Source organism: Saccopteryx leptura, chromosome 3, assembly GCF_036850995.1.
Source record: "Saccopteryx leptura isolate mSacLep1 chromosome 3, mSacLep1_pri_phased_curated, whole genome shotgun sequence".
Taxonomy (NCBI): domain Eukaryota; kingdom Metazoa; phylum Chordata; class Mammalia; order Chiroptera; family Emballonuridae; genus Saccopteryx; species Saccopteryx leptura.
In genome coordinates this window covers 280,354,108-280,380,603 of record NC_089505.1, presented here as the reverse complement: position 1 = coordinate 280,380,603, position 26,496 = coordinate 280,354,108, and the positions used below count along the sequence as shown (strand labels likewise).

The following is a 26,496-nucleotide window of genomic DNA, read 5'->3' as shown; positions in this document are numbered from 1 at the left end:
TGCCGTGGTGCAGATTTGGACTTTATTCTTCAGTTATTAGGAAACTGGTGCAAAAACACCATGTTTCCCTTCTCAAATCCCTCCTGCTCCTGTTCCCCATGCAGTGGGAGCCACCGCAATGCTGGGAGCTCTGTGGTGTTGAATGTCAGTAGCTGGGAGCTCTGAGTGATCGGCTTGGAGGGAATTTTATTGCCGTAGCATTGTAAAAACTAGTGTTTTCATACAGCCTTTGATCCTTGGTCCTACACAACTACAATTAAATTAGATCCAGAGCTATAAACAGAAATTTAATTTCAGCACTTATATTCTTAACTTGTAAGATTAATGCAGAGATATTTTTTTCCAAAGAAGTTTTTCTGTGTAAGCTTAAATGCATGGCTTTTATGCAATTATAGTTTGTTTTTCCTAATTAAATTTCCTTTTTTCTTTTTGGAAAATTGTGCATTTAAGTGATACTGTGAAAAAGCATTGGGTGTTGTGGAAGAGCTGTAATCAATGCTGTTTAAAATGTGTATTTACTTCTGTTAATTACTGTTTAAAATTGACCTTTGTAAAGCAAACCTATTTCTTGATGGCATTTTTATTTTCCAAAAAACATTTTATTAGTCATTTTTTCTGATCTTCACAAGATGACTAGATATAGACCTATTAGCTTTTATTTTTCTTTTTTCATTTTAAACTCACCCACTTTCAGTAAGAAAAATTATCAGAATGTATTAACATTTCAATTAATTGCAAATACAATGCCTGCACTTACTCTGGGAAAAGGAATTGCCAACTGGAAAAAAAGTAGAATAAAATGTAGTAAGGCACCCCTCACATTGAGATTCTTAGGTGGGAACTACACTGCTCCCCAAAATTAGGGGATCAGGGAACGTGCAGACACTCCAGTACTTGCAGCCTTTTGTATAGTGCGTTTTCACCAATGAAATAAAAGATGGTTTTTCATCTTATTTGCTAATCGAACAACTTTCTTTGACTTGTTTGCTTTTCTGATGTTCTTGTTCAGTTAAAAAAAAATCAAATGCTTTTTTTTATTGCTTCATATTCATTTTGAAATATCCCCTAATTTTGGTGAGCAGTGTATATATATGTGTGTGTGTGTGTATAGTTTTTTTTAAGATTTTTAAATTCATTTTAGAGAGGGGAGAGAGAGAGAAGGGGGGGGGGAGCAGGAAGCATCAACTCCCATATGTGCCTTGACTGGGCAAGCCCAGGGTTTCGAACCTGTGGCCTCAGCGTTTCGGGTTAATGCTTTATCCACTGCACCACCACAGGTCAGGCTGTGAACAGTGTATTTTTTAAGAACTTCAAACAAATTTTAAAGTCTGGAAGATGGTCTTTTACAATTGTCATCTTGGAAGCCTATGTATTTGTCGTGGTGAGGCTGCCCTTGTATGAAGGATAATGCCTTCATTCCTCCCTCCCTCCTTCTATCCTCCTCCCTTTTTATTTTTAGTTGCCCTCAGTGTTTGCTGCATTTTCTTTTGAATGCCTTTGGTAATGACAAACTTTCATTCTTTGAAGTTGGATTTTATTTTGGGAAATAGCCAAAAGGCATATGGAGTCGTATCTGATTAATAAAATAGGTGAGCACTTTGGGGAATTCTATTTTTGCTAAAACATAACCTAGAACTATTAAGTACTGAGGCTGATTTTATTGTATATTTCATGACCTGCCTTTAAAGAAAATGTCAAAAAGAACATTACAGGAAAGTATTGGAGAAATGGCAGAATTGGAATAACTATATAACTTCCTAAGGTGACTTTGAAGAACATGTTTTAAACGTGTGTGTAACTCTAATCATTTTGTTTCTTGGGCTTTGTCCTTTTATTTACTGCCATATCTTATACTTTAAATGTAGTTAAGATTTTTTTTATTCAAAAGAACTTAATGCTACTTTAATAGCTCTAAATTTTTTATTTGAACCCCTTTTTTCTCTGAGTCATTGAATAGGTTGGAAGTGCTATTTGAAATTCTGAATATCCCAAAGATTGTTGGATTCTGATATCCATATTGTCTGAGGGACTTTGTTCACAATAACTGCCCGAGTTTATTCTGTACTAGTTATTTCACTAAATTTTCCCCTCCTCCAACTGACCCTTGAAGTAGTAATTTAATTACTCTGTTCCTAAGACTATTATGGTACTAAAGGTTTGGTTAATCAGTGATATTACCTATGATGTGATATCTGTGGTTAAAAAAAAAAAAATTAATGTGGTATAAGTCAGCTTCATGAATTATGTCCCACTGCCCCTTCCTTATTTTCTCACTCCAAATGTAATGAAGCCAGGTTTTTTTCTGTGATTTTTTTTTTCTCACTGCAACTCCCTAAATCATTCATTTAATACTTTGAAAAGGGCTGTTCTTGACAGAATCTGCCCTGTTATTGCTCAGTCAGTGATGGGTCCGGGGCTAAAATTTGTTCTCTTGATTCTTGTCTGTTGTCTTTCCTTGTTGTATTTTCTCAGCTGCCTTCAAAAGATCAGACTCAGGAACTTGTTACAGAAATACTGCAATGCGTTATTGAACCTCAGCCTTTTATTTTTCTACTTTGTTTCATATGGGTTTTATGCATATAAATAATATATGTAATGGAAACAGTATTTAGTAAGAAGGGAAAAACTTCCATGCTAGAGATTTCTACCACTCTTGACTGTGGGATCTCTTAATTATGTACATCAGGGATTCTCGAGTACTTTGGGATTGATTTCAATGCATTATAACCCTTTAAAAACAAATAAATTTAGGTAACTTGTTTTCAGAACTGATTTTGAGAATTTCATTGTGTTTCTTAAAGTAATTAGTGTCTCGCTGAGTCAGCCAGGACTCACTAAACCACATTTCCACTTAAGGTTTTTGCTAGAGTATGTTTTTAACTCTTAAAAATAATTACCATGCTGAAGCTGGAGACCTTTGAAAAGTCCATAAAGTTGATTACACCTTCAGACACACCCTCTGCTCAGCTGCTTAAGCACTGTATCAATTTTATTACAGGGTTTCTTTGTTAACAAAGTCGATGCGGTCGAAGTACAGTATTATAGTAATATGCACTGAATGAATGCATTGTCATAGACAGTGTTAAAGTAACATAATAATTCCACACTTATTAAAGAATGCAGGCCTTTTTGCTATTGTTGTATAGCTAAGAATCCATACCTTTTTGCTTGGTTTGGGTTGGTGCTCCCTGACTGTTGTGGTAATTTTTTGAGTCCCTTACCCTTTGATTCTTTGATTTTACATTGTTGATTTGGTTCCATGACTTTTAAAAGGATCCTGGAACCTTTTGTAACTATTTTCAGGGCAGCGAGTAATGATAATCAGAGCTAACAAGAGCTACTTACTTATGTGCCAGGTATTAATGTAGGCTTTTAGTGTATTACTTACACTTTTTTTTTTTTTTACAGCAACAGAGAGAGAGTCAGAGTGAGAGAGAGATAGGAACAGACAGGAACGGAGAGAGATGAGAAGCATCAATCATCAGTTTTTCATTGGGACTCCTTGGTTGTTCATTGATTGCTTTCTCATATGTGCCTTGACCATGGGCATTCAGCAGACCGAGTAACCCCTTGCTGGAGCCAGCGACCTTGGGTCCAAGCTGGTGAGCTTTATTTATTTATTTATTTTGGCTCAAGCCAGATGAGCCTGCGCTCCAGCTGGCAACCTCGGGGTCTCGAACCTGGGTCCTTCCGCATCCCAGTCCGATGCTCTATTCACTGTGCCACTGCCTGCTCAGGCTTACTTACACTTCTTAACAAACCATTGAGGTAGAGACTTTTATTATCCCAATTTTACAGATGAGGAAGCAGAGGCTTCAAGAGGCTACCCAGGGTCGTACACTATTAGTAAGTATTAGAACAATACAGGTAGAGAGGTAAGTAAGTAGATAGAGACAGGCAGACAGACAGGAAGAAGTAAGGACGCTAAGAGTAGGAAGGGATATTAGTGAGAGATGTAATAGTTAATTGGCTGCCTGCTAGAGTCCAGGTATTATGTTGAGCAGTGAGCAAACCAAGAAGCACCAGGCTCAAGTCCAGCCATCACAGAAATCATATTTGGCCATAGGAGGCCAAGATACAAATATAAGTAATTAATTATGCAATGTGAGCATTTTTTTAGAACTTATATATGTACGAAGTCTATAAAAATAGGCTAGAGGAAGGAGCCAGACTTGTGGGGGAGACAGAGGTGAAGGCATAGGGCACAGAGGAGATTACTTTTGCTTGAGAATGACCAGAATGCTGTTTGAGATTAGGGACTATGTATTTTCATCTTTTTATCTGTGAATCCCTAGCAGAGTGCCCAGGATGCAGTAAGCACTCCGTAAATGCTGTAGGGTAGGTGGTGGCAGTCTGGCGAGCTGAGTGAATGTGGAGAAAGCACTGGGGAGATGGGCCCCCCTGATTGAAAGCACAGAGGCACTCGGCTTGGTGTGCTCTTCAGCAGGACCCTGGGTGTGTCATGGGGAAGTGGAGTGTACAGGAGTGACTGGTGGGCTACATTGCACATCATTCTCCTTTTACCTGGACCACATCCCCTGCTAGCAGTAGTCTGTGCTTCCCCACTTCCTCGCTACCCCTGCTTTGAATCATGCCCCTGTTTCAAGGCCTTGGTGGACACACATCACCCTTCCTCTGTGAAGCCATGCTTTCCTGTCTCTAAAGTCACCATCTTTTTTGTCTCTACTGCTCACATGCCATTTAAATACTTCCTTGGGTCACCTCTGTAATTGCTGTTTTGTGTTACTGTTTAACTTTTCCTGTATTGTTCTCTGCTTCTCGGAGTGGAAGGAACCTTAGGAATTATCATCTTCTAACCTTCCATTGACAACTCCTGGGCAGAATTTTCTTGTTTAAAATGGTTCCACTAGGAACACTGATAAAGCTGGCTGGTTTGATTCATTATTTGACTCAAAACTCTTGAACAACTTAAATCAGCTTGATATATTTCTGGCAGTTTAAAGTTAGGTTGCTTATTTTTAAGTTGTGATTAGAAGTTAGGCTATTTTCCAGTGTAAAAATAAGTATTTTCTTAATTTTTACTTCACGGTGACATAATGAAGGATGGAAATTAGATCCCACAATGCCCTTAGAATCACTAAGTGAGAAATCCTTCTCTGACTCAAAAGGAGGCTTCCTGGTGACAAAGTCTATTTTCCCAACATTCTCAGAGGTGGAGCCTTCTGAATGCATTGTTGAATGGGCAGGGGGTGAGAGAATTAGGTATGAGGTTATTGCTAAATAAGAATAACCGTGACATATGCAAGATTCATTTCTCAGAAATCAACACAGTAGACCCTTGTGATTCATTGATTTAACATTCACGAATTCAATTATTCATGAAACAGTGACCCAGAAGATCTGTGACTTGTAGTAATTTGTAATTTGAATCAGGTGTGCTGTGAAGTACCTATACAGGAGCAAATCACTTAGCTGGTGACAAGCCAACATCCCGATTGTTTTTAGCTCATTATCACATATGTAGGAATTCATGAACTGGTCAAAACTCTTTTCTTTATGAAAGGCAACCAGCTGCTGGGGCTGGTGATAAGAGTGAAGAGGAGCAAAGAGGTCCTAGAAATAATGGTGCTTTACCAGAAATCTGGGACAAATTAAAAAGCTGCTAAGCTGTATTTGGCAGTAGATTGAATCCCTGAAATGCATAGTACAAAAGTGAGGAAGAGCGATTCCTAGAAATACCTCAGTGAATGTACAGGCCAGCCCGTAACACCGCATTCTGGGCAGACGTAATACATGGTGTGATACACCAATTAGTGTTTGCAAAGACTTGGGGAATTCTGGTGTGGAAATCCTTTGTCTACTGTATATCATTCTCTCTCTCTCTCTCTCTCTCTCTCCATCTCTCTCTCTTTCTCTTTCTCTTTCTCTCTATTTATAGGAGGCTCAGTAATGATACAGTGACTGAATAGCCTTTTTAAGTTACACCATTAATCTTGCAGATCAGTTGAGTGTCTCAAATCTCTTGTTGCTTAGAGCCTTTTATGCTCAGGTAAAATCTAGCATATATCAGTAGCCACCTGTATCAAGTACTGCCTATGCTTTTTAAAATAATATCTGACTGACTAGATTCTGGTGGCCTCCTAGGAAAAAAGCAGCTTAAATAAGGAGGGCAGTGAAACAGTGGGATCTCCAACTAGAACTGGCAATTGGGACAGTAGTCAGCCCAGTTCCTGACGTTTTGAGATAGCACAGTGACTCCAAGAGAAAGGATGGCTTCTTAATCTATTAAAAAAAAAAAAAAACAAGACAAAACAAACAAAAAAACCCACTTCAATTAGAAATTCATGTACAGCCAGCCCTAAGCTCCCAGCTTCACTAAGAAAACCTGTGGGATTACCTCTCCAACTTGTTCATGTCTGGCCTTCCATAAGGCTCCTTTGCCCTCTTCTTAGGCAAAATTTTATACTCTCAGTTATAACATGGACAAAAGATAACACTAAGATAAACCCTGATGCCTGGTCTGTGGTGACGCAGTGGATAAAGCGTCGATCTGGAACGCTCAGGTCAACCGGTTCGAAGCCCTGGGCTTGCCCGGTCAAGGCACATATGATAAGCAATCAGTGAAGAACTGAAATGAAGCAACTATGAGTTGATACTTCTCTCTCCCTCCCCCTTCTCTCTCTGTAAAATCAATAAATAAAATCTTTTAAAAAAAAGATAAACCCTGAATTTTAAAAAGTGGCTTTTCTGGGGATGAAGATAGCTATGACTTCACAACAGGAAAATAGTAAGAAAAAAAAGAGAAATAAAGAATGAATAGTGAGGTGGGCTCTCTCCTCACTTGCTAGACAAGGGATCCACAGTGTCCTGACAAGACTGGGCAAGCAGAAGCGTCCTCTCAGTCTTGCGACAGAGTCTAGTTATTGGAGGTGATACACATCAATAGGGTTTCAGCCATCACCAGGTGCAGATGTCCAAATAAGTCAAGTCTGCCATAAAACCAAGGAGAAGAGCACAGATGCATGGTTTACAGGGGTCCCCAAACTTTTTACACAGGGGGCCAGTTTACTGTCCCTCAGACTGTTGGAGGGCCGCCACATACAGTGCTCCTCTCACTGACCACCAGTGAAAGAGGTGCCCCTTCCAGAAGTGCGATGGGGGACTGGATAAATGGCCTCAGGGGGCCGCATGCAGCCCGCGGGCTGTAGTTTGGGGACGCCTGGTTTCAAGTGTAAGGAAGCCGTGGGAGCTCTACCTAAGGTTTCTCCCATCATTAATGCTGGGAGATGCTGTCTAGTATTACCAGTGCCTCTAGTCTTGGGCTTCATCTTTTGAATGGACTGGGAGAAATTGCCAGAGGTCTGATTCCTGAGGATTATGTTGTTACAGAGAAGCTGTATGGTATGACGCCCTAAGGTATTCTGCATTGGAGCTGTGTCCTTCCGGGTCCCCAGTCCCAAGGCCCGTGCGTGCACACAGACTGCCCTTGTAGTCTGTCTTGGTGGGCCTGCCATCCATCCACTGCCAGCGTCTTTGTTGTCTGAGTCTCAGAGGGTGCGGCTTTGCCTGTGTTGGTGCTGAGCCTATCAGCACCTGAGTGGTGGACAGCACCACAGTCACCCTGTGACCAGAGGTTGCTCTTCTGACCTTTCTTAGTCACGCCACTTATAATGGGTTACTTTTGGTTTGGTTTAGTTTGTATAGTCAGCTGACTTCATGATAAAGGGACTTTATGATCTGATTTTTAGGCAAGAGTCTAAGCAATGATAAGTATTATGAAAGAGATGATGACTATCAGGGAAAGATGCAGACTGAAGACCAGACGATGAGAAACTTAGGGTGATGACTGTGTGTCCTGGTAGAACCAGTGCAGGATTCTCTAGTAGACCTGGCTTCTAGCCCTACCTCAGCGTTCGTTAGCCAGGTGACCCTTGGGCAAGACATTTGTCTTCTTGAGGCCACCATTTTCTCCACTTATATCTCAGAATTTCTGACAAAGAAAACTCTTCTCCTTTGACAAGAAAGTCCTGTAGATAGACTTAGTCCCACATGTTTATGCAAGAACAAGCATATTAATTCCTCTACTCTCTTGTAATTAAATCTTCAAACCTATTTTTTTATACCTTAATTGTAGGAAGGTTTGGATTGATTTGTTGAGAACTTTGAGTTATAGAACATTTTAAAAGAAGCCCAGGCTGGCCTGACCAGGCAGTGGCACAGTGGATAGAGCATTGGACTGGGACATGGAGGACCCAGGTTCAAAATCCCAAGGTCACTGGCATGAGCGCAGGCTCATCCAGCTTGAGCTCGTGCTCACCAGCTTGAGCGCAGGGTCACCGGCTTGAGCATGGGATCATAAACATGACCCCATGGTTGCTGGCTTGATCCCAGAGTTCGCTGGCTTGAAGCCCAAGGTCATTGGCTTGAAGCCCAAGGTCATTGGCTTGAGCCCAAGGTCTCTGGCTTGAGCCCAAGGTCTCTGGCTTGAGCAAGATATCACTCGCCCTGCTGTAGTCCCTTCCCCCCGACCCTCCTACCCCTGTAAGGCACAAATGAGAAAGCAGTCAGTGAACACCTGAGTAGCTGCAACAAAGAATTGGTGCTTCTTGTCTCTCTCCCTTTCTGTCTGTCTGTCCCTATCTGTCCCTTTCTCTGTCTGTCCCTCTCTGTCTCAAAAAAATAAAATAAAATAAATAAAAGAAACCCAGGCTTTTTGCTTAAAGTTTATAAGTATAGAAAACTCTAGCTCACTGATGGCTAAGGCATGCGCTTTTATTAAGATATACAACTTATCACAGTGTCTCATACATGATAGTTGATGATTAAATATCATATATTTGTGGAATTGCTATATGATATGATTGAGAATCTTCCTGGTGCTTTAATATATTAATGTAGATGTTCAGTAGGAAGCACATGTATTACTACTTATTTGAGTGTTTCTCAAGTGATTCTTCAGAATACTTTTTTAGCTTTTATTCTTCAAAGGGCATTTTTTCTCCCATGTTCATGCAGTTTATTTTCTTAGGAAAGTGATTTAGAGGATTCTCATCCCTGTGTCCATGCAGTCATTCCCTTCTCCCATAGGTAGAACTTTTTAATTGAAGAATGGCCACCTAGAATAAAAACTACATTTCCCAGACTCCTTTGCTGGTAAATATGTAGCCATGTGACAAAGTCCTGGCCATATGAAGGGATCAGAATCAATAGTGTAACTTTTCACATTATTCCATTTAGAGTTGTGTCCTTCCTTTCCACTTCTTTTTCCTTCCTACTGGTTAAAATACTATATGGACAAAGGCTACACAGTAGGTATTGAGGAACAAAACAATAAAAGGAACTTAAGTCTAGCAATTTTATGGAGCCCAGTCTCCATAATACATGTTGAGCTAAATTTCATGGCACTCTTACTCCAAGTGAGCACAAATTCCCAATTATTGGAGTAGGAATTTGTGAGAATTGGTTCATCAGAAATTACTTTGACCCCTTTAATTCATTCTTGTTATTGCATCATGCCCTTTGTTGTTTTTGAAAGTATTTGGAAATAAGCTGTGTCACTGAAATATGGGAGCAGCCCCAACACTGAGCAGGCGCTCCCCTTGGCAGCAGCCCTGCCTCCTCCCTGCTGCCCAGCATACAGGTCTGAACAGTCTGCCGCTGTGCGCTGCCCTCTGGATCTTATCTCAGGCCTCACGCGGCAGCTCCACACGGGTTGCTGTTTCACACAGAAGAAGGTGAGATCGGCCAGGATTGCTGTTCTGCAGACCCGTCAGGTTCATCAAGCCTGCCACCAGCCTCTTATACCGAGAGTCAGCTCTAGTGACTATCTATAGAGAGAGAGACAGAGACAAAGAGAAGCAGCTCTGTCTGTGGGGAGACAGATAGTGGTAGAGCCTTCAAGGGGCTAAAATGTTTGAACAAGCTCTAGTCAAAAGCAGCAGTTGTCAAAGCATGGTCCTTGGACAGCAGTGTCAGTAACCCATGAAATTGTTAGAAATATACGTTTGCAGGCTCCAGTGCAGACAACAAAATCAGCAACTCCAGAGGTGAGGTTCAGTAGTCCGTGCCTTAGGAAGTCCCCTGGCATGCTCAGGTGAGCCCCAGTGATCTGAAGAGTGTGGGAAAGCCTGAGGGTGGACTAGAGATCAGGATACTGGATCCAGGAAAACTTGGGCTGGAGGAAGAGGACCTGGTGGAGCACAAGGTGAGGAAGCAGGAGTACAAACGAGCTGGGATTTTTTGTGATAGTCCTCAGAGTAGTCTAAATCCTGTGCCTCCTGGGTTTGGTACCAGGAGACGATCTGGCCGCCTGCTCCTGGTTCCAGTGTCCTCAGCTGGAGGTGCAGATGTGCTCTTGTATCACCCCGTGTACAGATGAGGATTCTGAAATCACTGTGTTTCTAAAGTGGAAAAAGGAGCAACAACCCATGCTGACTGTGAGGAGTAGGGAGGGCTCTTTATTTAGCCATCCAGCTCTCAGCTCCACAGGCTGAACCCCACCTCGCCCTGTAAGAGGGTTGTGAGCCAGAAACGAAGTCCTTTAATGGCTGTGAAGGGGAGGGGGAGGTAGAACTTCCATGTAAGGGCTACCAAGAATATAAGTGCCTATTTAATAAATTATTTTTTGAAATACTTTTTCCATTTTGGTAGTTGAAGTTTGAAAAATGTTTGGAGTACTATAATTATCATTTCTGGGAAAAAATACACATTGCAGTATTTTTGTTTTTGCCGTAGGTCAAGTTGTAGTTCAGGGTGGAAAGCAAACACATCCCTTTGCTCAGCTGCAGCCCGCATATTTGTAGTCTCCAGGTGCCCTCCTGGCGGTCGCGGTGGACCCGGGTCTACGCCGTGGGTACACAAAGCATACAAAGAAGGCATAGAAATCTGGGGCCCTTTCCCTGGGCATGGCTGATTAGGAAGTTGGTGCTGGAGCTGAAGGACCGGTCAGAAGGGTGGGGCGGCCTTCGGAGAGAGTCGTGAGAAGAGACTGAGGCTGTTCTGGGAGGTGGTCGGCCATAAAGAGGTACTTTCTCACTAGGGAGGACGTTCACTGGATAGGTCTGAATGTCAGGAGGCCCTTGTTTGTTTTGGGAGTCACTCATTACCATTATGTGGCATCTTGGCAATTCAATAACTTTGTAAGCCGGGCCCAAAAACACCTCTAAATGCAGAAATAGCTGGAAGACTCTCCAGGGAAAACTGCCTGGATTAGGCAGCTTCCTTTCTTCTCTCCAGACAGCAAAGACCGCTCTCTCAAAAAGTAGCCTTTTTTTTTTTTTTTTTAAAGGAATTAAGAAAGTAATGGAGGCTGACAGAAAAACAGCACTTGAAAACGTTTGGCATGCTAAGATGACTCTGTGTGTGGGGATATATATTATATGTGTGTGTGTTTTATAACCTACTTGACCTTTATCAATAGTAGCAACCATTTAATGATCACATCCGTGCATTGGGTTGGGTATTAGATTTTTTTTTTTTTTTTTTTTCATTTTTCTGAAGCTGGAAACAGGGAGAGACAGTCAGACAGACTCCCGCATGTGCCCGACCGGAATCCACCCGGCACGCCCACCATAGGGCGATGCTCTGCCCACCAGGGGGCGATGCTCTGCCCATCCTGGGCGTCGCCATGTTGCGACCAGAGCCACTCTAGCGCCTGAGGCAGAGGCCACAGAGCCATCCCCAGCGCCCGGGCCATCTTTGCTCCAATGGAGCCTTGGCTGCGGGAGGGGAAGAGAGAGACAGAGAGGAAAGCGCGGCGGAGGGGTGGAGAAGCAAATGGGCGCTTCTCCTATGTGCCCTGGCCGGGAATCGAACCCGGGTCCTCCGCACGCTAGGCCGGGGTATTAGATTTAAAATGAACTGAGAAGCCTGACCTGTGGTGGCGCAGTGGATAAAGCATTGACCTGGAAATGCTGAGATGGCTGGTTCGAAACCCTGGGCTTGCCTGGTCAAGGCACATATGGGAGTTGATGCTTCCTGCTCCTTCCTTTGTTCTCTCACTCTCTCTCCTCTCTAAAAATAAATAAGTAAATAAATAAACTTTAAAAAAAAAAAAAAAAAAAAAAGGCCCTGGCCGGTTGGCTCAGCGGTAGAGCGTCGGCCTAGCGTGCGGAGGACCCGGGTTCGATTCCTGGCCAGGGCACACAGGAGAAGCGCCCATTTGCTTCTCCACCCCTCCGCCGCGCTTTCCTCTCTGTCTCTCTCTTCCCCTCCCGCAGCCGAGGCTCCATTGGAGCAAAGATGGCCTGGGCGCTGGGGATGGCTCTGTGGCCTCTGCTTCAGGCGCTAGAGTGGCTCTGGTCGCAACATGGCGACGCCCAGGATGGGCAGAGCATCGCCCCCTGGTGGGCAGAGCGTCACCCCATGGTGGGCGTGCCGGGTGGATCCCGGTCGGGCGCATGCGGGAGTCTGTCTGACTGTCTCTCCCTGTTTCCAGCTTCAGAAAAATGCAAAAAATTAAAAAAAAAAAAAAAATGAACTGAGAAGGAGAAGTAAACTCACATGAGGGCCTAAGAGCGCTAGGTATGTGTGCTCACGCACACGCATGCATACATGCTTACATACAGGATGGGCAAAAGTAGGTTTACAGTTGTTCATGTAGCAAGTAATACAATAATTAATAAGTAATAATACAAGAATAAAGTCTGTTTTGTGTATTCCCCTCTGTAAAGCTACTTTTGCCAAGTATATATGCATATATAATATATGAAATATTTTTATTATAATATAATATTTATGTTATATAAATATCACATATTGTAGTTATATCAAGGAATGGATATTTTCTTTTAATCTCTAAAATAATCTTGTAGAATAAATAGTTTTGTGCCATTTAATGTGAGTACGAGTATTCTGAGGTCTGACTCAAAACCTAGACTTCTAGTAATTGATGATGATGAATAATAATAATTATAATCTGTTGGGCACTTAGATATGTCAGGCACAGGGCTACCTACAGTGTGTATTTATTTCACTTAAACTCATAACAACCTTGAGGAAACTGACACAGAGAAGTCAAGAAACTTGCTTTAGATCACATGGCTAGTTATAAAAAGCTAAGATTTGAACATAGTTCTTTCTGGTTCTCAGACTTTTATAGTCAACAAGTAGTCTGTGATCATTGAGTCTGTAATCTTCATACAACATCAAGGTGGTTAAACTATTTCACGGACCCACACAAAATTTCAGGTGGAACAGCATTGGTCTGGACTGGCGGTTGAAAACCACTGTTCTACAATCTTTTCTACTTGTCCTTTATTCATGCTGTTCAGCACCCTCTCTTTATTCTTGGTGTATCATTTAAATTGCATGAGTGTAGTCACTTTCAGGAACCTCTGGAGACCCCAGATAATAGGCTTTGGAGTCCTTCTAAAGACTTTGGAAATTCCTATACTACCTCCGAGACTCAGGAATTCATTCACAATATTACTGACCATACCCTTGGTTTTATTCCTTCTTTTTTAAAATTATGTAAGATCACATCTTCTATAATACTAAAACTCTACAGCATTAACAAATACTGGAGTTTTAAGAGAAAAGGGCTGGCCTCTCCTGTACTTCAAAAATCATTGGTTGGTTTTCTTAACTGCACTGGTGGCCCTGGAGCCCGGTTGCATAGGGAGGGCTTGACCTTCTGGCTGGAGGATGTTGGTGAAAGAAATCTACAAGTTCCAGCTCCCCAATTTGCAGGTGCAGAATACCAGGCCCTTCATTCTCACCTCTTGAAGATCGGGCATTTCATGATATTTGTTTCAAATCAATGTCATCGTTACACAATGGAAGAAGCAAGTTGCGACATCCCTTCCTCAGGGGAGGAAAACTTCAAGTATTTGGAAAAGGACCCACCCAGAGTCCCAGAGTCCCAGAATCACTCAACAAAATAGAGGCCTTGTTTGTGTTCTGTAATGGATGTTGCCTTCCGTTTGAACACCACCCCGGGGAGTGCCTCATTCCTGGTGTTTATGCCTTTGTGACATTTTCAAGCTGTTATGAAGATTCCTTTTAAGATGTTGCTGAACTGACGATACACATTTCGTTCATTGAAGTTTTCTTCAGTTATTTGTCTCATTCTCTAATACTTTTCATTCTTTTTGTGTGTGTGTGTGTGTGTGAGCTTGTAAATATGGCAAAAGGGACAGGTATTCAAAGATGGCTGCAGTTTATTAGGTAAAAATCATCTTTTTGAAGTCAGACTTACCTTCTTTGTACATTTATCCCAACCATCCTTTGGCCTTATTTTACTGCCAGATTTTTAAACATTGTTACATTTTGAAAATGTGTTGGCTGTGTATGAATATAGCAGTGTAATTATTTGGATGGCAGATCGTTCTGGAAATAAATTGAATATGTGTTCCAGGTGTGAATTAACGGATAATGAAATGAAATGTCTTTGGCTCAGAATTCTTATAAATTTTCATGAGCTGTGATTGGAGATTCACTAGGATACATACACACTTGGGATCTGACACTCCCATTCCTTACTCCCCACTATCAGCAGGGGTGGACCCTGTAAACCTCTCAGCTCTCTTTTATTCCTCCCGGGAAGCTCTGACCATCTCCAGGAAGGTTCAAGGAGAACCCATTAATTTAAGTTTTCTAAGAATAAAGCAGCTTTGAATCCCCCGGGGTTGTGGAGGCTTTGGGGAAGGGTGCTTGGAATTGTGCATCACCCTGATAAGCACGTTGGTATTAGTAAAAATACTGGTACCGGGCTCCCACTTCCAGTACTTCTGATTTAATTGGTTTGCAGTGTACTCTGAGCTGCATTTTCCAAGTTCCCCAGGGGATTTGAGTATGCTTCCAGGATTGAGAATCATTCTAACACCACGATCCTCAAACTGCGGCTTGCATGAGAATCACATGGGAGGGTTTGTTTAGTTAGGTTGCTGTATGTCACCCCGGAGTTTCTAATTCTGTAGTCTGATCTGGGGGTCTTAGGATTTGCAGTTTAAGCAAGTGCCCAGGAGATGTTCCTGTGCCGGTCCACGGTCCACTGTCTGAGAACCACCACTCTGGATGCTGTTCGTCTCAAACGTTGCAATGCAGCTGAATCACCTGGGAATCTTGCTAAAGTGCAGATTCTGGTTCAGTAGATCTGGTGCAGGGTCTCTGCAGCTCTGACAAGCTCCCAGGTGATGCTGGTGCTGCCGCCGTCCGTCCAGAGGCCATCCTTTGGTAGCAGAGCTCTAATCTGATGCATCATTTTCAACCCAATCCAGTAACATCCTGCACAGAAAAGATGTGTTGTCTGACACATTCCTAGAGATACCACGGGGCTCAGCATACAGTGTGGACCACTTGGTGGTAGACAGAAAGCTGGAGGGCTTGGTGCTGCTTTGGCATTTGGCCAGCTGCCCTTTGAACATGCCCTTGGCAAAGCTCTAGTGTCAACAGGGAACTTCATTGTTGTACAGATTCCCAGTTTGCTTGGAGGAGTAACACAGTGATTCGCAGCCCTGACCACACAGTAGAATCACCCAGGGAGCAATTGAACCAAATAATAATTCTCAGGCTCCTCCCCCAGATAGTCTGAATTGATTTAAGGTGGAATCCAGACAGTGGTATTCTTGAAAGCCTTCTTCATATGATTCTAATGCAAAACCAGCACTGGGAACCACTGCAGTGTCACATGCTGCCATTTTACAGATCACTTAATTTTTTCTTTCTTTCTATTTGGCTAATTTATATTCTACTAGGTCGTAAACTAACTTTATTAGGTAATTGACAAAATTAACAAACCACCAGGCAAAGGCTCTGTGCAGATTCCATCACCGTTAAATGCTAAAATCAAAGTAAAAGCAAATGCTGGGAAAGTACAGCTGGTGTTTCTGAACGAGCTGAAATATGAAATATTTCTGGGACTGTATCAACAAGCCTAATTTTTTCCCCTCGGGGTTATGATTGTGTGGAACAAGTCTTCACCACGATGCTTGCCAAAAAAGGTTATGATAAAATCATGGAATGTGAATGAAAAGAATTCACAGTGTAACTTTAAAGGAGTCAGTCTCTAAATTTAAAAATGTAGGGATGACATATGCCTTGCATTTGTAATAGAAGGTTTGAGAGCAACTTAATCCTGGGTGCGAGAACGCCCCTCCTCTTACCCTATGACACGTCTGTGTGAGGCCACGGAGCAAACGAGACCGGGAGGGGGGCCAACCAGAAAGAGGGGGGCGCACCAAAGACCCTGCACCTCTTTTTTCTCTGTAAATTCACTGAATTAATTTTTCATTCTGTGTGTGAGCAAACATGCAGCCATTGACTAAACATACGAATTCCAGGGAAGTTGCAGTTCCTTTTGCTTTCAGCGTTGTGAACTTGGTGGGAAGATCACGGGCTCTGGAGGCTTGGCCACTTTTTTGTGTGACCTTAGCCAAGTTTCTTAGCTTCTCTGTGCCTGCGTCCTCATCTGCCAGATAGATGGCATCTCTTCCTCACCTAGGAGTGTAAAGGGGTGTGACAACGAGTAGAGGCATGATGCCTCACACGAAAAAGGTGCCTGATTTAGAGATTGCTTTCATTTCTCTAGCATGATTATGAGAATTGAATTCTTAATAAGAAACATCCATCCAAATATTTTTCTTGTGTGTATTGGTTTTTTGGGTGTTTTTTTTTTTTTTTTTTTTACTAGTGATTTATACTGGTTTCGATTTTAATAGTCACGAGGTTTTGTACTTGGAGAGGAGGCTCATTCTTGCCTTCACGCCTTTACTCATGTTGTTCCCTGCATCTGGGACACTCCCACCCTGCTGTTTACATACCTGCTCCTTTCAGGCAGGTCTCTGCTCCGGTGCCATGTCCTCAGACCTGCCCTCACCCACCTGGCTAATGCAGTCCACCCACAGTGCTGGTTCTGCTTCAAGGCATTGAGCACCACCTGGCATTATACTGTGTGGCTCTTCCTTGTCTAATTCCTCGGGAATTGTCAATGCAGGAAGACTGGGACTTTGTTTCATTTCCTGCTCTAAACCTTGTGTCTGGAACCCCTGGCACATGGAAATCATTCAGCAAATATTTGTTGAATGAATAAGCGAAAGGATTGGAGAGGACTTCACAGATTGTACCTCAGCTGTTACCATAAGGAGATTTGTCTCCCAGGACTACCAGGTGGCCCTTGTGACACCCAGGGCTGATACCATAGCTGCTCAGGTACTTCAGATTATAAAGGGGGGAGATTATAAAGGAGGAAGACTACCAGAGTAAGGTGTGGAGAAAACAGCAATCGCGGACTGTTCCCATCTTTACTCTGAGCTGTACTTAATTCTGTGATAACGGTTCTAATCCAATTGGGTTTCTTGAAATATCTGTTGTCTCAGAATTGGCTGCCTGCGAGCATGTGCATGAGCATCAGGGTGGATTCCAGGGAAGGGCGGTGTGCCCAGCGGTGTTGGCTGTGTAGCTGCCCGTCTGTAGTTCACCAGCCCATTTCATGCGGCCTGTTTCCCATTAGAAAAGTGTGTAGCCTATCTGTTGTTATTTTTAGAGATTTTTTTGAAAGAGGGGAAAGACTTGGTGGCAGATGTGTGGGATTCTATAAAAATTCAGTAGATATAATAAAAATCTGGCAGTATAATTTTCCTCTTGTCTCTTCAGCCAGTAGTTTTTCATTGGATTTTGGTTGTATTTAAGTCTGTGTTTAAACAGTATACGCTCAAATGCATTTGTTACAAAGACCGTGATTGTAGACCTGTTGACATACAGACCTGGAGGTCTACAACTGACCACCTTGTAGTCACACTGGTTAAAGTGACTACTAGGCTTGATACAAACTCTCCATTATTGTTGTAATTAATGCTGGGTACTCCTGTCATTTTTTTTTTTTTTTTGTATTTTTCTGAAGCTGGAAACGGGGAGAGACAGTCAGACAGACTCCCGCATGCGACCCACCGGGATCCACCCGGCACGCCCACCAAGGGGCTACGCTCTGCCCACCAGGGGGCGATGATCTGCCCCTGCGGGGCGTCGCTCTGTTGCGACCAGAGCCACTCTAGTGCCTGGGGCAGAAGTCAAGGAGCCATCCCCAGCGCCCGGCCATCTTTGCTCCAATGGAGACTCGGCTGCGGGAGGGGAAGAGAGAGACAGAGAGGAAGGAGAGGGGGAGGGGTGGAGAAGCAGATGGGCGCTTCTCCTGTGTGCCCTGGCCGGGAATCGAACCCGGGACTTCTGCACACCAGGCCGACGCTCTACCACTGAGCCAACCGGCCAGGGCCACTCCTGTCATTTTAAGAGCTAACTTCTTATAGGAAGATTATGAAAATAATGAAACCAGATTATTTCCCCTTAATTACTGCTGTTGCAGGTAATACTGTCACTTTAGTCTTGGTATATCTGGGAAAGTTTTTGTTGATTTTTCTTTTTTTAAAGATTCCAGTGCAAAGAGTTGTTGCCAGGGCAACCAGACTGAAAAGCTTGTTAATTAACTTAAGTATTAAATCTAGATTTGTTAGACACCATAGGGAAAGAGACAGAAGAGCCTTCTTTTCAAATGGATAAAATTAAAATTTTGGATTTAATGTCAGAAAAGCGTTCTAAATGATGGAAAATACATGGTGTAGCCATAGTTTTCTCTTCAGCTTCTCCATGGAAGACATGAAATGGAGACGTAGATGACTAAATGGAATCTCCTGGAAGACTTATTTAGAAACAGTCTGAGAAAGAAGGTATCAGAAAAACAATTCCTGATGCTATGGTAACCATAGTTGGGTTTAAGTGACAGGCAGCTGACTGGTTGGGGGAAGGGAAGGATGCTGGGTAAATAAGGGTTCTGGATAATTTATTGAAACGTTGAATAGACGGTTGAAAGAAGAGAAGAATAAAGCTAAACTTGTTAATAATTACAAAATAAAAAGAAACATATCGATCTTAGACATCTAAATCCTTTGAAAGCATTATTTTACAATTTGCCAAGTCAGTATAATAGGCTTGAATCTTAGTCCGCTAGTCATGAAGTTAACAACATAGTTTTGAAAATTTAAAGTAAAAACTGTCAGAAATATAAGTTACAGGTTCATAGTAGAAGATTTTTATAGATCCTTCTTGGAAAATAGATTAAAAACCTAAGATGCAGGTGATCTGAATGTCACAAGAAGCTTGATTTGATAGATTTATAAGTCTGTATCCAGTCAACAAACAACATGTTCTTTTCAAATATCTTTGTATTTTAAAGTTTGCCATAGGCCATACATGCCAAAAAAACAAAAACATTAAAAAACTCAAAAAATAAACAAAAGTAGAAAATTGTATAGACTACATTCTCTGGCAACAAGACAATAAAACTATAAATTAAAAATCATAAGGAGGCCCTGGCCGGTTGGCTCAGTGGTAGAGCGTCGGCCTGGCGTGCAGAAGTCCCGGGTTTGATTCCCGGCCAGGGCACACAGGAGAAGCGCCCATCTGCTTCTCCACCCCTCCCCCTCTCCTTCCTCTCTGTCTCTCTCTTCCCCTCCCGCAGCCGAGTCTCCATTGGAGCAAAGATGGCCCGGGCGCTGGGGATGGCTCCTTGACCTCTGCCCCAGGCGCTAGAGTGGCTCTGGTCACAACAGAGCGACGCCCCGGAGGGGCAGAGCATTGCCCCCTGGTGGGCAGAGCGTCGCCCCTGGTGGGCGTGCCGTGTGGATCCCGGTCGGGCGCATGCGGGAGTCTGTCTGACTGTCTCTCCCCATTTCCAGCTTCAGAAAAATACAAAAAAAAAAAAATCATAAGGAGCCTGACCTGTGGTGGCGCAGTAGATAAAGCATTGACCTGGAACGTTGAGGTCACTGGTTTGAAACCCTGGGCTTGCCTGGTCAAGGCACATATGGGAAGCAACTGCTTATTGCTCTCTTCTCTCTCTCTCTCTCTCTCTCTCTCTCTCTCTCTCTCTCCCCCCCCTTCCTGCCCCACCCATCCTTCCTCCTCCCCCCTCTGTGAAATCAAGAAATAAAATCTTTAAAAAAATTAAAAGGAAAGCCAAAACACTTTACCTTTGCAGAAATTCAACAGCATTCCTCTAGAACGTCTTTATTAAAGAGGAAATGAAAGTTCAATTATATTTAGAAATGAGTTACACTGAGAATAATGCAAATCAAAAATTAGAATGCAACCAAAGCAATATTTGGCTCAAGTATTAAAATCATTTAGCATTTTTGAGAAAATAAAATAGAAGCAAAGTAAGCATTAATCTTAAACCACTGGAGAAAAACCAATGAAATAATTAGACAAGGCAGAAATTCAAAAACTTAAAAGAATCGATGAACGTATAGACTACAAAGGAAGAAAGCTTGGTTGGTAAAGCCTGAAATGCATTTGAAAATCTAGATGAATTAGATAGAATTCCTTATCAGAATATGTTAGAAGATTCTAAAAAAGGTAGAGTGCCTGAAGAATCTAATAACCAATGAAGAAACCTGTCCCTCTTTTAAAATAAAGTACTGGGTTACACAAGTGGGTCATATGCAAGCCTCGAATAATAGATCATTCCTGTATTATTTAAACTGCTCTATAGCAGAGAAGGTGGTGGAATGTGAAACACTCATTGAAAAAATTAGTGTGACTCTGAAAATATGATTAGATGAGGCCAAAAGGTGAGAGCTACAGGTTACCATTACTCAAGCTTATACATTGAAAAATATTTTAATTTTAGGAAGTCAACTCCAGCTGGATCTTTCAAAACAGATTTATTCTAAGACAACGATTTGATCCTGACCAGGCAGTGGCATAGTGGATAGAGCATTGGACTGGGACATGGAGGACCCAGGTTCGAAACCCCCAGGTCGCCTGCTTAAGCGTGGGCTCACCTGGTTTGAGCAAGGCTCACCAGCTTGAGCCCAAGGTCGCTGGCTTGAGCAAGGGGTCACACTTGCTGCAGTCCCCCCCGACCGCCCGGCAAGGCACATATGAGAAAGCAATCAATAACAGCTAATGGGCACAATAAAGAATTGATGCTTCTCATCTCTTTCCCTTTTTCTCGGTCTGCCCCTATCTGTATGTCTCTCTCTGTCTCTGTCACCAAAATAAATAATACACACACACACACACACACACACACTCACACACTCACACACACTAATTGAGTATATTAGTTAATTAAAGGGAAAGTCAGTAAGATAATCTTGAGAAAAGTTGTAAAAGCATTTAATAAGATTTAACCCTCTTTTTCAACATTGCTAAGTCTTTTCCAGTGGTGATTTCACAACAGTGTATTACAATGGCAGTTCTGAAGAAGTAAACGAGTCCCTTAAGGCCCTTACTGCAAAACATGCATCAATAGGTTGGGACTGTTAAAAGAAACATAAAGAGCAAAATAACTAGGATGATCTAATAATATATTGAGTTTTAATGAAAACATGTTGTATTGGTGCATGTTTAAAAAGAGACTATATGTACCAGATATTTTGCACAATAAGAATGTAGTAAAATGTGATACAGAATAAGTTCATTACAGCCCACTGACAAGGGGAGGAATTAAGTGATACTTGCAGCTAAAGTCACAGAGCTCTTATTAATAACGAGACCATGTGTTTGTGTTAGGCAGATATGCCGTCTACTGAGAGCAGTTTACAAACTTCATCGTTCAGTCCCCCTGGAGTCCAGATTCCCTTTCTCCCCCCTCAGCTCTTTGCTTTGCTCTGCCCACGCTGGTGGGGATCCGAGAGTGGAATTCCTCTTGACTGCTTTTCTCAGAGGCAGTTGCCCCGGGGTTTTATAATAGGAAAATAGTACATATGCATCTTCCATCTCTGTCTTTCTGCTGCCACACTGGCCCCCTTACTGGTCCTGGGACACATAGGGGTATACTGTCCCTCTGGGGTGCTTTTCTCCCAACTAGTTCCACAGCCTGCACCTCACTCCTTCAAGACTTTGTTCAAATATCAGCTTTCCAGTCACGCCTGGTCTCCCCAAACTGTAACTGTCCCCTCTGCTTCCATGCGTTCTGACGCCCCCTTGCTCTGTCCTCTTCTTTCCCCATAGCACTTTTCACCATCTCTCTATGTAGTTTGCTATCATAATGTTTATTGTCTATTTTCTATTACCCTCCACTGGACTAGACACTTTTTGAAGTCGGGAATCTAAGTCTCTTCTCCTGATAGTGTACCCCAAGCTGCTGCACCAGCAGGTGCTCAATAAGTATTTTTGAATGAATTTGCTAGTTTAAGAGCGTGAAGACTTTTCGGACTCTCCAGGCCATGCAGGCATCTTCCCATGTCCGCCTTCATTTTGGTCAGTGTGTTTTGGGCATTGAATGTTCAACAAGGGAGAGGGAAGACAGACGAGAAGGCATCAGCCTCCCGTTCGAGTGTCATGAGCAGACCTCAGGAGACATTTTCACGGTTGACTGAGCTCTGTGTGAGGATTTTCACCAGATTTCTTTCTCCAGTCCTCTTTGGTTAGTAACCGGATCATTAGGACTGCCTGTGCTTCTGAGGAAAGCACCCCACAGTGCCTGGGCATGTGCTAAATGTTTTCTCTCCCATTTAGAAGAGAAGCCAGATTGCTCCAAGGCTCGCTGTGAAGTCCAGTTCTCTCCACGTTGCCCCGAAGATTCCGTTCTGATCGAGGGCTACGCTCCTCCCGGGGAGTGCTGCCCCTTACCCAGCCGCTGCGTGTGCGACCCTGCGGGCTGTCTGCGCAAAGTCTGCCAGCCGGGATACCTGAACATACTAGTGTCCAAAGCCTCAGGGAAGCCGGGAGAGTGTTGTGACCTCTATGAGTGCAAACCAGGTATGCACGAGCTTCCCCCACTGCAGTGACCCTGGTCTCTCCTTCCACTGAAGATGGGCGTTCTCATCGGGCACTGCGAGCCTGCCACTCTGGGCTGCGGGCAGCCTGACCTCTGACCTCCTGGCCAGAGAACCAGAGCAATAATTCACTGGGACAGTAGTGCTGTCAGAGAGGGACCATATCTTTTTCTCTTTGCTTCTATCTTCTTTTCTTTTCCCCCTCGGAGTATGCTTGATGATGGAAGTGGGGTTAAAAATTTATAGTACCTGCTGCTTCATTCCCCCGGAAAAGGTCATGGCCCTCATGTGCAGATTAATCTGTGACTCTAAATTATGACATTCAACACAACCATCATACATAAACAAAGTTATTTTTGGATACATACATGCATCAAAATGCCAGGCGTTTTTTGATAAAATGCTCAGCCCCATTCTTTCCTCTTGCCCGTTCCCCATTGTCCATCCGTCGACTTGGATAGCTTGTCCTAAGTCATCTCTGGCTACTTAACTCACCTTCTTTGCCTCATGTGATTTGCTGTTGTGTCCCCGCTCTTTCTTGATTTAAATTATCTCTAACATCCTTGTTCTTCCAGCAGTATATCTAGTGTGGTCTGCGAATAGGTCTCGACTCTGTAGTGATTTCCTCTTCACAAGTGTATAACCATCGGTTAGATTTTTTGTTTTTTAACTGCTAAGATAAATGCTTCAAGCGGAACAATCCCTTGTTCTTCTCTTGAACTGTTTTATTAGAAACAGCTCTGGCTGATGATCCCCATCCACTCACATAAGCACCATTGGTTTACCCCTCTCTCCGTCTCTCTCTGTGGCTTCATCTTAACCTGGGCCATGTTCCGGTTCTCCAGCGTTGAGGGAAATACAAACGCCAGTGTTAGGACAGGGTTCTGGAAGCGAGGACACTGCAGGAATTGGTCAAGAGCCAGTGTTTCATTTTGGGACTCAAAATGCCAGTAAATGTCACAGTAAATGGTGCCTCTGTCTGCCCCTTCCAGTGTTCAGCGTGGACTGCAGCACTGTGGAGTGCCCCTCCGTTCAGCAGGCCGTGTGCCCCCTGGATAGCTACGAAACTCAAGTCAGACTCACAGCGGACGGCTGCTGCACTCTGCCAACAAGGTCGGTTCGCCCTCAGCGTCTCACGCCGCCTCCTCTGTCTTGTGCGCCAGCATCCTGGGAGGCACAGCTTTAAGCATGCAGTTTGTTTTCCCCGACTGTTAGGGAAACCTGATCGTCTCCTGTTTCTGTGGCGAAATCCCTGAACTTGGTGTATACATGTATGTTTCCTGAGGTCCAGGTGGAGTCGCTGATCCTCACAATTTCTTTCTGGGGGGGTGCTGTGCCCTTCTGCAGGCTGGGGACTGTCCAGGCAAAAGGGCCCCTCAGTGTGCAGCCAGGGAAGCAGCTTGGTGTCCACCGTAGTGGGTATGCCATCTGACCCTCTGCAGGGAATCTTAACAGGGGCTTATGCAGTGTGTCCGACGGTGAAACCCTGCACGCGTCGGGATCCTCCCAGTTTGCAGTCACACATCTACCCAGACCTAGTACTTGTGGAGGCAGAGAGGACTCTTCAGTTTATATAATACTTCCTAGAGTAACAAACACATCTCTCTTTGGCTTGATGGGGAAAACGTTGCTGGCATTCTAGTGATAGCAGCAGGACATCCACGTAGAGGGGTCCTACAGGCTCACTCCCAAACGTGAGGGGCTACAGGTCCTGTCCTTAAGATGCTTCCTAGCACCACCGTGGAGCTGGTCCTTGTGTTTGGCCTTTGGGAAGATCCTCCTTGGGAATGTGGGGCTTACATCCTGTTTCTCCTTCTACGATGCTCTCTTTCTTCTTTGCCATGACCTTCCCTCCATCTTCCCCCAGCCCACAAAGATATCATTTTAACTAAGCCATCTCATTTCTTCCAACTTTGGCTCTACATTTAATACCCAGAGTTAAAGCAGTGCCTTACTTCACCCCGCCTCCCTCTGTCCCAGTGCCAGGCCCTTGGTGTCTGTTTGTCGCATGAGTAGTTGTGATTATACAGATGGGACTATCTCTGGTCCTTTGTGAAGGTGAGTATCAGCTATTTGTCCAAAGTTGGAGTGGCTTTCCAGAGAGTGTTCTGATCATTTCTTCTTCTTTCTTGTCTCAAAATACATTTCTTCTTTAACATCTCCTAACCTTTGTCCTGTTGGAAACCCTGAAACTCTCTATTTTACGTGACTTGCTGTACTTTATTTTTTTATACTGAATCATGAAACAGACACAGATTTCCATGAAGATGACATAGGAACAGTGGCGCAGCGCCTTCTTATGATGTTGCAATAGGATAATTTATGTGATGGTGCTGGGAAAGGGATGAATTGTTGTGCAAACATAAGGTATTACTAATCAGTAAAGGAAGAAAATGGAGCATTGCTAAAAGTAACAGATGTCCCTTCAAGGTCTTAATGAAAAGGAAGGTGGCACATCATATTAGAGAACCTAATTAATCAAAGCTAAGCCAGTTGTTAATTAACCAGTCCTTCAGCGAGGAAAAGCAACAATTCTCAATTCACTATCATAAATATAATAATCTAGTACCATCTGCATGTAGGAGGCACGCCAGGGGGGTCAAAATGGGTAGAAGCTACAGGAAGACATATTTAATCTCTAAAAATTTTTTCTCACAACTAATGATGTACTGTAATGAATTGGGCTGCTTCCTGAGATAGCCTGAGCTCCCTGGAGCTGGAGAGATTTCTTTCTGTCTGGATGGCCACCTGCCAGGAATGCTTAGAAGAAATGTTATGTTGGAAAGGAGGTTTAACTACATGCCTTCCGTTTTATGTCTGAGCTTCTGTGAGTCTTATAAACATAAACCTTGGGACAGTTATTATTGTATTGACATCATTTTGACTTTGCATTCAGAACTAAGGCATGGTCAGTTAAAGCTGCCTCTGATGAAGAAATTGAAAACATGGAGAAAGGAAGTCATTCAAAAGCTCACTGTAAATTATTTGCCGGGAAGGGATACGTTCTCACAGCTCTATAGTTTCCTGTATTCTAGACAGTCAGTGACCCCTGCGTACCCCTTGCCCCTCTCCACACGCTTCCTGTGTTCCCACCTGACAAGCCCCCCGCCACGCTCTCTCGCTCTCTCACGCCCTGTGTCTTTGCACTTGAGGTTGACTTTCTCCCCTGCAGCAATTTCTAGTCTTCCTCTAGCACTACCCTCCTTCTCTGTGAAATGTTTTTAGTCTTTAGCTTCTCAGGAAGACTTAGGTGTTGCTCCTCTGCTCCTTTTTAATTTAATTCCTGTGCATCTCTTTATCATAGTACTTTTAATACATAAAATTGTTGATTCTTTTTTTTTTTTGTCTACTTTTGCGTACTCTGAGTGAGTCTCAAGGGAAGAGAATAATTTCTAGCTTCTAGTGCCTAGAACAAGATTTGGTGTGGTATGTGTCAGCCTACATTTATGGATGGATGGATGGATGGATGGATGGATGGATGGATGGATGGATGGATGGGTGGACGGACGACCAAATGGGCCCTCTCATAGCCATGATGACATATTTATTGAAGAAGAGAAAATTATCTTCCTGCCATCGTCTGACTTTAAAACCCTTGTAGTTTTTCCCCAGCCCCGTTCTCTATGGCCCAGCTCCCAATTCTTCACAAACCTTCCCTTCCAGACACCACGCTCACCTCTCAAAGCACAGAATGCTTTGTCTCCCTTACACTGTTTCGGCAGGACTCCAATCGAGTTCTGCTCTATCCACAAAGTCTTCATGCTTCAGCCAACTCCCCAGGAACTCCAAAAATAGATCTTTCCATGTTCCCAGCTAATCA

General features: G+C 43.3%; 1 protein-coding gene across 3 annotated transcripts in view; it reads left to right on the top strand.

The window, feature by feature from the left end:
• The window catches only part of CRIM1 (cysteine rich transmembrane BMP regulator 1), a 194,904-nt gene that overhangs the window by 66,386 nt on the left and 102,022 nt on the right, over positions 1 to 26,496 (top strand). For all 3 annotated transcript variants that reach the window (XM_066378522.1, XM_066378523.1, XM_066378521.1), the window contains exons 3-4: positions 22,417 to 22,659; positions 23,669 to 23,789. In XM_066378522.1, the coding sequence (XP_066234619.1) occupies positions 22,417 to 22,659; positions 23,669 to 23,789 (364 nt within the window). The remainder of the gene's footprint in view (positions 1 to 22,416; positions 22,660 to 23,668; positions 23,790 to 26,496) is intronic.